This window comes from Squalius cephalus, assembly GCF_949319135.1.
Source record: "Squalius cephalus genome assembly, chromosome: 7".
NCBI lineage: Eukaryota > Metazoa > Chordata > Actinopteri > Cypriniformes > Leuciscidae > Squalius > Squalius cephalus.
Window position 1 is genome coordinate 45,909,887 of NC_137128.1, and position 12,520 is coordinate 45,922,406.

Consider the following 12,520-nt stretch of genomic DNA (forward strand, 5'->3'; position numbering starts at 1 on the left):
AGCTATGGCCAAAAAGCCTCTGAAAAGACCAAGAAAAAAAACAGAAATGTTCAGGTTATGAAATATACTTTAATGTAGGACACATACAAAGAATACACAAGGAAAATCATGATTATCCCATTTGAATCTGCCCTTCCACCATATCGGACTCCCTCATCTTTGACTCTCAGTCCCTTCCTCCACATTTTTTCTTGGGGAGCACTTCAGTCTTCTGCCACAGACTTGGAGTAGTAATACCAATCACACCCAAAGCAATTATCTTTCCAGCACACTCCTTATCTGAATCCATTCCCAGATCATCCTCCTTCTCATGAACCACCACCGCACGTCCCAGAATGGAATAAGGCCCAAAGAGCTTGGCGCCTGGAAGCGTCAGGAACTGCCTTATAACTCCTTGCTCGGAAGCGAAGTTGCCCAGGTCTCCAGGATGAGGGTGGTCAACGCCGTTTGGATTATAATGAGGACCAACAGTGATGCTGCCTTGACTGAGGTCTCCATACTGATGGATGTGCATGGCACGCTCTTGAGGATCGATGGCAGGCAAACCACGGAGGTTGATTTTCACTTCTAAATCTCCATTGGGGAAGAGCTGCTTGAAGAGGATTTGCCCAAAGATCTTTGGCTGGTTACGTGGCAAATTGGGGCTGGGAGTTACTTCACAAGTGGCATAGATTGTGTTGTCGAACTCCACGACTTCCGGCTGTGGAGCTTGGGCAGGCAAACAAACTGGATTTTTGGAGAACTCTCCTCCTTGTATATGCAGCACCAGCAATATCAGAGGGAATATTAGGATGATTTTCTCCATGTTGATCTTTAAAGCCTACAATGAAGAGTGGATTCAGTGAAATCATGCCGTTTGGTTTAAGAATGTAATATTTTTGATAAAAGGTCAAAGCTTTGAGAATGGAAGTTGCATTAGATAAAATAGCACAACCAGATTAGTTTGCAACGGAAAACCACATACGAAACCCAGACAGGAACATAGTGTCGGCCCAGATCCGGCCCACATCTGGGCCGTGTGTAATCCATGTGTACCAGATGTGGGCCGACACTATGTTGCTGTCTGGAAAACTCTATAATTTTTGAATTGCTATGTACCATTGTAAAAAAAAAAAAAAAAAAGGCCGATTATTGGTATTGGATGTGTACCTGTAGTATCTTGAAAGTACAATAATGATTAAAAATAAAAAACCTGTAGGTCCACTTGCAGATAATAACACTGATGAATTATAAAAAGCCACTTAAGTGTACACACCATACACTTTCATAAGTGTCACACCTGCCAGCCAAAGTGCCTATGATAACCACCAGGTGGATGTAATCACACTAAAATGAGTCCAGGCAAAGGTTTATGGAAATGGAAAAGGTCTAGGGAGAAGTGCCCTCTGGTGGCTATCATAGCGCTTCTGCTGGCAGGAGTGACATTAAATACATGTACAATTTAAACAATACAAGTAATGATGAAATGGATTACAAATAAAGATGTACTTCAGTCAAACAAAAGGACAGTTTAATACACATTTAAAATATGCATAAACATGCAATTAAGTCTGAAAACATTACATTCTTGCACTCAAGTATATCTTTTCTATAGGTTTATTTTCAATAATATGTACTCTTCTTTTTAAAGCATGCTAAAGTGTACTTTTTCACAAGGACAGGTAAAATAAAAGACAATATCTATACTTTTGCTTAAACTAACGTTTTTTAGTTGCACTAAATCAAGTCAGTTGATGGAGAAAAAAACACAAGCCTAAAACAGCAAAGGTGCGTCACCGTATAGCTGGAAAGCTGTCCTCAATCCGTGTGGAGCCTGAATATTGCAGTCACAAAAATACTACAACGCTTAATCCGTGTGCAGTCCAGACCTGGGGCTGCTCTTTTAAGAACTCATGTTGAGCTACAAGTTAACCATGATAGTCTGTTAGTCACTAATTAAGTTCACCTGTGTTTCATTTAGCTCCCTTTGTTTGCCTGTTTCTATATAGCACTCAGTTTATTCAGTTCTTTGTCTTGCATTGCACAATGTGTTCTCCAGTGTAGATTATCTCCATTGTTTTGTGTTTATTAAAAGAAGTACTGCAATTAGTGACTAACAGACTATCATGGTTAACTTGTAGCTCAACATGAGTTCTTAAAAGAGCAGCCCCAGGTCTGGACTGCACACAGATTAAGCGTTGTAGTATTTTTGTGACTGCAATATTCAGGCTCCACACGGGTTGAGGACAGCTTTCCAGCTATACGGTGACGCACCTTTGCTGTTTTAGGCTTGTGTTTTTTTCTCCATCAACTAACTTGATTTAGTGCAACTAAAAAAACGTTAGTTTAAGCAAAAGTATAGATATTGTCTTTTATTTTACCTGTCCTTGTGAAAAAGTACACTTTAGCAAGCTTTAAAAAGAAGAGTACATATTATTGAAAATAAACCTATAGAAAATATATACTTAAGTGCAAGAATGTAATGTTTTCAGACTTAATTGCATGTTTATGCATATTTTAAATGTGTATTAAACAGTCCTTTGTTTGACTGAAGTACATCTTTATTTGTAATCCATTTCATAATTACTTGTATTGTCTTTGAAATATGGTGAAAGTGCACTGCTGGATGTTCTGAATTTTACTGTGCATTTATGGTCAACTAAAATATATTTTAATATAATTTCTATTTAAACTTATGTAATGCATTTAAAAATATACATGCAATGAAACATGAAGTTGCAGTTTTGTACATTTAAGAAAATATTAATATTATATTTAATATTGAATAACATAGGCTACAACAGATCAAATTAAGTCTACTTCTTTAAAGCACAACAAAAAGATTTTTAAAACATAATGTACTTTAAAGTAAAACTCTTAGTTTGACATCACTTTTTTTTAAAGTGTACATGTATTTAATGTCACTCCTGCCAGCAGAAGCGCTATGATAGCCACCAGAGGGCACTTCTCCCTAGACCTTTTCCATTTCCATAAACCTTTGCCTGGACTCATTTTAGTGTGATTACATCCACCTGGTGGTTATCATAGGCACTTTGGCTGGCAGGTGTGACACTTATGAAAGTGTACGGTGTACACACTTAAGTGTTTTTTTATAATTCATCAGTGTTATTATCTGCAGGGTTATTTTTTTTTATCATTATTGTACTTTCAAGATACTACAGGTACACATTCAATACCAATAATCGCCCTTTTTTTTTTTTTTACAATGGTACATAGCAATTCAAAGATTATAGAGTTTTCCAGACAGCAACATAGTGTCGGCCCACATCTGGTACACATGGATTACACACGGCCCAGATGTGGGCCGGATCTGGGCCGACACTATGTTGCTGTCTGGGTTTCTTATATGGTTTTCCGTTGCAAACTAATCTGGTTGTGCTATTTTATCTAATGCAACTTCCATTCTCAAAGCTTTGACCTTTTATCAAAAATATTACGTTTTTAAACCAAACGGCATGATTTCACTGAATCCACTCTTCATTGTAGGCTTTAAAGATCAACATGGAGAAAATCATCCTAATATTCCCTCTGATATTGCTGGTGCTGCATATACAAGGAGGAGAGTTCTCCAAAAATCCAGTTTGTTTGCCTGCCCAAGCTCCACAGCCGGAAGTCGTGGAGTTCGACAACACAATCTATGCCACTTGTGAAGTAACTCCCAGCCCCAATTTGCCACGTAACCAGCCAAAGATCTTTGGGCAAATCCTCTTCAAGCAGCTCTTCCCCAATGGAGATTTAGAAGTGAAAATCAACCTCCGTGGTTTGCCTGCCATCGATCCTCAAGAGCGCGCCATGCACATCCATCAGTATGGAGACCTCAGTCAAGGCAGCATCACTGTTGGTCCTCATTATAATCCAAACGGCGATGACCACCCTCATCCTGGAGACCTGGGCAACTTCGCTTCCGAGCAAGGAGTTATAAGGCAGTTCCTGACGCTTCCAGGCGCCAAGCTCTTTGGGCCTTATTCCATTCTGGGACGTGCGGTGGTGGTTCATGAGAAGGAGGATGATCTGGGAATGGATTCAGATGAGGAGTGTGCTGGAAAGATAATTGCTTTGGGTGTGATTGGTATTACTACTCCAAGTCTGTGGCAGAAGACTGAAGTGCTCCCCAAGAAAAAATGTGGAGGAAGGGACTGAGAGTCAAAGATGAGGGAGTCAGATATGGTGGAAGGGCAGATTCAAATAGGATAATCATGATTTTCCTTGTGTATTGTTTGTATGTGTCCTACATTAAAGTATATTTCAGAACCTGAACATTCCCATGTTTTTTTTCTTGGTCTTTTCAGAGGCTTTTTGGCCATAGCTTCCAATAGTAAATGCACTCTTAAAAACAAATGTAGGGTGAATGCAGGTAAAGTGGGCCGTTTAGTTTGATTTACTGTGCTCAATGGGTTAACACTTTAAGAGCATGACAATGGCCTTTAATTAAAGATACACTATTTCTTTAAATGATCAAATGGTTTTGGTTGATGCAATATGACACTGGAGGGTGTGGTTACATCTCAAGGGAGGACACCCTTATTGTTGAAGGTAGACATAACCTCTGACATAAGATTTTATTTTCTAAATTATAAGGTTTCTCGCTAAATGTCAACAAATGGGTATATTATTCTGGCAGTTTGTTACTACAGTTAACCGGGAATCAAAATTCAAAAAAAAAAAAAAATATTTAAAATGTGTTGGTTTTCTTATAAAGTGTTTAAAGCTACAATGTGTTTTTTTTTTTTTTGTAATAAAATAAACTCCCTTGCAAAGTGTGATGCATTTCCTGCAGTTGTGTACTTCCAGTATCCCAAAAGTTCCCAAAGATTTTTAATTTCAGAGAAATCCCAATTTTAAATAATGGCTCGTCCATGTTCACTTGTCGCCTGTCAATGACGTAATATCCGCGTTATCCCTGGTTTCCGATCGTACTGCCATGCAATTTACAAAATACAAAGGCTATTTAACACGATGTCCGATTAAGACACTCGGGACTCGCATGGAAAAGCTGCAGTATGGCAAGCCGTTTTCTCCTTACGCTGATAAAATGATCAATGGAATCTTAATTTTTTTTGGAAAAACAAATCCCAATTTTTGAGAAAGTCAGTGATACTAAATTTTCAACAAAAGGGTGGCTTAAACTTAAGTTAACTTAAATTACTAAATTTAGTTTAAGTTAATTTAAGTTCACTAAATAACACAATTAAATAAAAATTGGCTTAATTGATTCCTTAATACAACCTCTATTTGGAATATTTTCCCTCAGCAAAGTTTGCTCTAATGTGTAATTATGATATTTATAAACTCCCTATCAAGCAATCTAACTTTCACCAGCAATTTCTTTTGGCATGGACTCTCATTTACAAGCATAACTTTTCTCTTCATCTGTGTTACAGTACTTATGGAACAATTGGAATATTTTATTTTATTTAAGAATAAGTCTTTGTTCTAGACTATAATCAGGGGTTCAGTAATGGAATATTTCATGTTAGACAGCTTTTTAATAACGAAGGTCTGCATTTTAGGTATGCAAAATTTCATTCAGAATATAATACCAGTAACTCCCAAAGAGTTTGCCACAGTTATGGATGCTATTCCATCTGGCATTCTCGTGCTTATCAAAAATATACTCTCTCTTTGGGTTCATTATCTTCTCCTGAACCTGTCAACACTCCTATTGGTGAGATATATATTTCACTGAAATAAAAGGAAGAAATTATCAATTTTTTGAAGCGGATTCAAATGCCTGCTTCATAATAACTCTAATTCTTTTCCAATGTAGATTTTATATTCTTTTTTTTTTTGCTATTATTACACAAGATAAAACATTACTTGATTACAATTTCATCCTCTCTTAATCCAAAAGCACTCAGAACATGTACATTGTGCACGACCTACAAACTTTTTACCTTAATGTTTAAATTTCTTTTAATTTAAGTAATGCCTTCTTTCTTTCCTTTTTCCCCCATTCTTGTTCATTTTACTGTCTAGCTCTGTTGTTTGTTTTGTGCTATGGTGTTGGTGACCTGTTTTTTTACTGTTCTTTATTTTTTTGTTATTCTTAATAATTATTGGTGTGTTCTAATTTTGTTGTTTCACAAACTGAGTGTTCAAATAAAACTTTCCTTTTTTTTTTTTTTTTTTTTAAAGGACTGAAAAATTTTATAGCATTAAATACCCCTGGCTGTACTTTAGTCATAATTTAGTTTTGACTCATCATAATTGGAATTAAGATATCTACAATGTAATTACGACTAGTCATAAAATTTACATTCGAGATATCTAGTATCTACAATGCTATTTTGACTAATTATATTCTTCTATTGACTTTCATTAAAAATGAGATATCTTCAAATGAGTTTTGACTAGTAGAAATAGTAATTAAAGATGTCTCTAATTGATTTTTTACCAGGCATAATTCTAATTATAGATATCTCAAATTACAATTTTACTAGTGATAATTAAATTAGAGATATCTCTAATTACCTTTGTGTAGGCTATTATGGCCATAGGCTATGTTTAAAAAAAAAATTGTATTGAACTTATAAACAACATTACAAAAACAAAACCAGGCATCAAAAGCTAAACAAGCAAAAAAGAAGTAAAAAAACCTTTCAATATGTGTGACTCGTCAATTGAAGATATCTATGACGTCATTAAGCTACAGATATCATCAATGGAGTTTTGACTATAGTCATAAAGAGATATCTTGAATCAGATTTCTTACCAGTGCAATTACAAATTTAATTATCATTTAAATGAGTCAATAGTCAATTTAATCATAGTCAAATGAGAATTATGACTCGTCAAAATACAATTGTAACAATCAAAAATATATTTATATATTCAGGAACTTGCTCAAGGCGCATTTATCACTGACCGCTTATAACAGGCAATCTCAATGTGGTGTAGGCTATGGTGTGAGATGTGTTAATATGTAGGCTATGTGTAATCTTTTACTCTTATGTAAAGCACTTGGTCAACCTCGGTTGTTTTTAGCAGTGCTATAAATAAACGAAAGAAAGAAAGAAAGAAAGAAAGAAAGAAAGAAAGAAAGAAAGAAAGAAAGAAAGAAAGTCAAAACGTAGTTTTATATGCTAAAACGGCTTGCCATAGTTATCTGCGTAAAATAAACCTCTGGTTTGTGAGACATTGGGAATGCATGTAGTCCGAACATTAATAAACACATATCCTGCATTTTACATTTATCCATTTAGCAGATGCTTTTATCCAAAACGATTTTTCTTTTTTTTTCCTTTTTTCGTCAATTATCCTTTTATATAATGTAGACGCCTCCCATATATCTGCCATATTCATCCGGATTCCATCATGATATTTATTGCATGATAAAACTTGAATGCCTCTGTTCTGCGATTTCTGTTATGTAATCTCAGCACGTAGGCGCAGCTCCGCATGCGGATTGTGTGGGAGTCCCGCGTATTTTTTATTTAATTTTTTTTTTTTTTTTTTTTTTTTACATTGTGCCGTGATGATGATGCCCGGTCTGCTTCTCATCAGCGTGACGTCACGCTAGTGCGCGCGAGCTGTCCGCGCGGCGCTGGTGCTGAAGCAAGATGGCAGTGCGCTAAACGCCCGATAAACTGAGAGGAAAAGTGCTTCACATCAACATTTTCTGTTAGTTAGTCTGTTTATTTATGCGATTGTTTTAGAAAAAGCTGTAGTCATGGCTGTGTGTTGAGGGAAACCGGCTGAAGCAAATCACAGCACGTCAACGGACTGTCCCGTTCCGGCGGAGGTCGACGCGACGCGGCGCGATGTCTCTGCTGTGCGTCGGGGGTGAGTGGAGGCTTATATTTGCCCTTTGTTGGGACAGAATGTTCTCTGCCAAATTAATCATATCATCATAATGAGTGTCTTACAAAAAGTACCATATTATAGTATCTCATCATCATATTCATGGTACTTCTTCACAGGATGGCATGGTATTTGCATAGTACTTTTTGCTTTGCATAAATAAGTACCATGGCATTTTGATTGCTTAGTACATGTAAATACATGGTATCCTTCATGAAAAAGTACTGTTGTAGTACCATTGGACAATATCAGGGTATTTAATTCAAAGGATAGTGCATGAATACCATGGTACTACTATGTCCAAATGTGGTACAGTAAAGCATAGTGATGGCATACCACATTTTTTGGACATGCACCATAATAGTACAATGGTATTAATGCACTATCCCTTGAATTACCATGTAAAGATATGGTGCATGTCTAAAAAATGTCACTGTGTTTTGTACCACATTTTTAGGACATACACCTTATCTTTAAATATCACGAATACCATGGTACTATTATGGTGCATGTCCAAAAAATTGACTGTTTTATAAGGGATTTTTACCATGGTACACATAAAAAAAAGCTTTGTCTTACTAATGTTTGCCATGCAGTTTTTCATTTGTGTTTGGCTTCATTTTAGTGTTTATAGTTTTTCCCCTCTGAAGATTCATTCTCCTGTTAATCAACCAGTGAATATTAGAATTTAATGCAGACTATGTTAAAACGTCGCAGTATGTTAAGGATATGATATGTTGAAATGTGTTAGTTTGCTCATATTGCTCAGTGCACTGTGGGAAATCTCTAGAGCGGCGTGTGAAATGAGCTCGTGAGGGAATCCTGTGCGTGTGTGTGTGGGTGTGTGGGTGTGTGAGCTTGATGAAATGACATTTCTGGTGAAGATCATTCTGGTCACGCTCTAACCGGTGGAATCTTTCAGGGCGTCACGTTTCTTCAGCTTCGCCCACATTATCCATGTAGATAATAAATGCAGATTGATTGACAGGTCAGTTATGATCGGAACAGTGCAGGTTTGATTGTCAGTGCCTCAAAACAACAATCATAGACATTGTTGTGTGTACATGCTCTGAAAGCAATATGTGTTCTGTACTGCATATTAGTCATAGAGACTGTTATGCATCAAGTGCACTTTAAAAAACAAAAAATTGTAATTCAGCAAGGCTGATTTAGCTCCGATGCAATGACACGTGTGGACGGCTCGTTCTTATTCTGTGCCGCACCAGTATATATATATATATAATAACACACACTATAGCTGCTCTCTCACCAGTAGTGCTGGTCATCATTGTGAGCATCTGCCACGATCATGCCTGGATCATATTTCATCCTAAAAATCAAAGAAACTTAATATATATTTAATATATATTATATTATACATTAGTATTCTTTTTGCATTATGATATTGAGATGAGATGTTTTGCATTACACTAATGGGAATAGGAATATATATATACAGTGCAATGCATAAGTGAATACACCCATGCTAAAGTTGACTAAAAAGAGGAATAAAAAATCATATTTTGGAAATTGAACGTAATGCCTTAATTTAAAAAATTAGGAAAAATCCAACCTTTAAGGACACCAATTTTCTTTGTGAATGAATAATGTATCGTAAATAAATAAATGTTCTTCCTTAAAATACATGGTGCATAAGTTAGTACACCCCTATGTTAAATTCCCATAGAGGCAGGCAGACTTTTATTTTTAAGTATTTAAAAATTTTTTTTTTTAGGATACTATGCATCCTGATAAAGTTCCCTTGGCCTTTGGAATTAAAATAGCCCCACATCATCACATAGCCTTCACCATACCTAGAGATTGGCATGGGGTACTTTCCATAAGATCATCTCTCAATGCAAATCAAACTTGCTTTTAGGCTAACTGAAATAAAACCATGCCAATCTCTAGGTATGGTGAAGGCTATGTGATGATGTGGGGCTATTTTAATTCCAAAGGCCAAGGGAACTTTATCAGGATGCATAGTATCCTAAAAAAAAATTAAAAAAAATACTTAAAAATAAAAATCTGCCTGCCTCTATGGGAATTTAACATAGGGGTGTACTAACTTATGCACCATGTATTTTAAGGAAGAACATTTATTTATTTACGATACATTATTCATTCACAAAGAAAATTGGTGTCCTTAAAGGTTGGATTTTTCATAATTTTTTAAATTAAGGCATTACGTTCAATTTCCAAAATATGATTTTTTATTCCTCTTTTTAGTCAACTTTAGCATGGGTGTATTCACTTATGCATAGCACTGTATATATATATATATATATATATATATATATATATATATATATATATATATATACTGGATCATATGTTATTCCAAAATCAAAGAAACTTGATATATATTTAATATATATTATACATTTGTATTCTTTTTGCATTATGATAATGAGATGTGATGTTTTGCATTACACTAATGGGAATAGGAATATATTCCCTCGTCTGGGAATTCTGTCTTGATCCACTCTCTCGTTCCCTGCAGTAAATCAGGAGCTTTGATTTAGAGGTATTCCCTGAGTAAAGGCACAGCGACGGCTTGGGAAAAGGGTCATGGGTTTATTGCTCTGTGAGACAAATGAAACTCTTATTCTTGATGTGCTGTTCATCATGACAGAGGTGTTGGATCAATGTTCATTACAGGAGAGAGAGTGGAGCATGACTGAATCAAGCTCTTTATAAAGATAGCAGAAAGACATGTGTTGGGGCTCATAACCAGTTTGTGTAATGAATTCTGAACATGTCTTAAATTAATGCATTACATAATGCCTCAACTTTTTCTGGTGTTGTGTGATATAACTCGTATGATGTTGGCTGGTGTTGTCATCCCTCTACGGACGCTGAATGTAGGAGTGTTTCACACTTATGTAATATTGAAAACGCTTTAGCAGTCGGCATGGGCGGATAACATCCCACCTCCGGTTTTCAGTCAAACGTCTCAGGAAAAGGCAAAGTCTTCACAGTTAGTAATGTGTTTCCATGTTTATCAGGAGTTTTATTGCTCACAAATAATGTCCAAATGTTTTTTTTTTTTTTTTTTTAAGGATACTTGGCCATAATGAAAGAAAAATCTTAATTTTCTCAGTTGTTTCTACTAAATTGCAATGAGATGGAGAGCAAATGGAGACTTTTTTTCCCTGAAAAATGTTCGACCCTGTAATCTCACATTTGTTTCAGAAGACTCAATAATCTCAAATAATCTCAAACTGTGTTCAGATTAGCCCAGATCTCAACATCGGCATTCAAAAGTCGGAAATCTCAATATGAACTCAAACATTTCTCATCATATTCTCAAATTATTTGTGCGGCAGTCCATATTAATTTTAAAGCTCTATCCTCTTATTGTATGGGAAAAAAAGTCTTATTTTTATTGAATAAGTTTTATTGGAGTTTTATTGTAAATAAATGATGTCCAATAATACTTTTTAAAATACTTGGCCCTTATGATTAAAACAGACACAAATATATCCTCAAGCAGGAATTGAGGGGTTAAACACAAAGAAGGCATGATAAATCACGGCTGGAAGCACCAGAGCAACTGTAACAAAGAAAAATTAAGATGATTTCAGGCAAAATGGCTGAAAAATCATGAATACAATCACTAGTAAATTGATTTAAGGGTTTATCACTTTCAACCAATAGGTGGCGCTTTGACCAAACTGATGTGATGTGGTCAGCGTAAGTTGACAATGCAAGGTTTGGTGTCAATATGCCAAAGCATTGCAGAGATTCACTCTCAGAGTCGTTTTGGCATCATGCCTTCAAATTTGTTTATGCGGTATACGAAAACTGTTTTGTTTATCGATATTAAATACATACATTTTTTCCCGGCATTGTCTGACAGGAAGTTTGACCAACTATGGCAAAACTGGTATCTTTGTTCTCAGCATGACCCAAGGAAACAATTAAGACCAGTTTTTACAATATTATTACGCCAAAGTTATTATAATAATAATAAAAAAAATCGAAAGCTATTAGCATTTTTGAAAATTTCATAACTTTAGACCACAAGATAGCACTGTCTCAAAACTTTTTGAGTACCTTTAGGGCATGGTGCCAAAGACACATACCAAGTTTTGTAACGATACACCAATGCGCTCATAAAATATAGCAATTGGCCGACACCCATGATGGCCAATATGGGAAAACCGTTCAGAGGATGGATGCAAAAAGAGCCATTTTTCATATCTCCTGACCACTAGGTGTCACTGTGCTGAAACTGTACAGGTAACCTCAGGTCATCGTTGTCTTTGCACGCACCAAGTTTGGTCAGAATACACTAAAGCGATGCAGAGATAATGCCTCACGTTCATTTTGGAGTGCTCTTCGTCGAATTCGTTCACATGTTATTCGAGAGTCGTTCAATGAATCCACATTAATTCTTTATCTCTTTGTCGGCATGATCTGAAGATGATCTTGTAACATTTTTGTGAAAATTCTAGGAGCAGAAGATTTTTTTGGAAAATTAAAAATGGAAAAATTAAATTGAATTTCATTGAATCGTCTTGAGCAATGGAATCAGAGGGGAACAATTTTTTTGTTTCTTGCCCTTACGGTTCAACTTTGGACAGTTGGTGGCGCTAGAGCGATTGAGATAGAGACTCCAAATTTGCTATGGTGGCAATTCAGACTATCCTCTATCAGTGTACCAAATTTCACAACTTTCCCACAAGCGGTTCTATGGGCTGCCATAGACTTGCGC

At 35.9% G+C, this 12,520-nt stretch overlaps 4 protein-coding genes across 6 annotated transcripts in view; 2 read left to right on the forward strand and 2 right to left on the reverse strand.

The window, feature by feature from the left end:
• The window catches only part of mbd3a (methyl-CpG binding domain protein 3a), a 177,048-nt gene that overhangs the window by 45,752 nt on the left and 118,776 nt on the right, over window positions 1-12,520 (reverse strand). The window lies entirely within an intron of this gene.
• On the reverse strand, window positions 60-1,871 carry LOC307162241 (extracellular superoxide dismutase [Cu-Zn]-like). Its single transcript, XM_079877453.1, has 2 exons — window positions 1,777-1,871; window positions 60-820 (listed from the first exon to the last, which is right to left on the reverse strand). Exon 2 carries the CDS (start codon window positions 803-805, stop codon window positions 167-169), a length of 639 nt encoding a protein of 212 aa, XP_079733579.1. The 5' UTR covers window positions 806-820; window positions 1,777-1,871; the 3' UTR covers window positions 60-166.
• Window positions 2,166-4,178, forward strand: LOC307161360 (extracellular superoxide dismutase [Cu-Zn]-like). Of its 3 annotated transcripts, none has more exons than XM_079876008.1 (2): window positions 2,166-2,244; window positions 3,487-4,176. In XM_079876008.1, the coding sequence occupies exon 2, from the start codon at window positions 3,502-3,504 to the stop codon at window positions 4,138-4,140; it is 639 nt and encodes a 212-aa protein (XP_079732134.1). In that variant the 5' UTR covers window positions 2,166-2,244; window positions 3,487-3,501; the 3' UTR covers window positions 4,141-4,176. The 3 variants fall into 3 exon arrangements, with proteins under 3 accessions (XP_079732134.1, XP_079732136.1, XP_079732135.1); XM_079876010.1 differs by lacking the exon at window positions 2,166-2,244 and adding an exon at window positions 3,038-3,062 and having other exon boundaries at window positions 3,487-4,178; XM_079876009.1 differs by lacking the exon at window positions 2,166-2,244 and adding an exon at window positions 3,043-3,067 and having other exon boundaries at window positions 3,487-4,178.
• The window catches only part of LOC307161960 (protein unc-13 homolog A), an 83,485-nt gene continuing 78,480 nt past the window's right edge, over window positions 7,516-12,520 (forward strand). The window contains exon 1 of the mRNA XM_079876945.1: window positions 7,516-7,782. Within this exon, the coding sequence (XP_079733071.1) occupies window positions 7,761-7,782 (22 nt within the window). The 5' untranslated portion in view covers window positions 7,516-7,760. The remainder of the gene's footprint in view (window positions 7,783-12,520) is intronic.

Coding starts and splice junctions, on each gene's coding strand:
- LOC307162241 (XM_079877453.1), bottom strand. CDS start 805: ATGGAGAAAATCATCCTAATATTCCCTCTGATATTGCTGGTGCTGCAT.
- LOC307161360 (XM_079876008.1), top strand. CDS start 3,502: ATGGAGAAAATCATCCTAATATTCCCTCTGATATTGCTGGTGCTGCAT.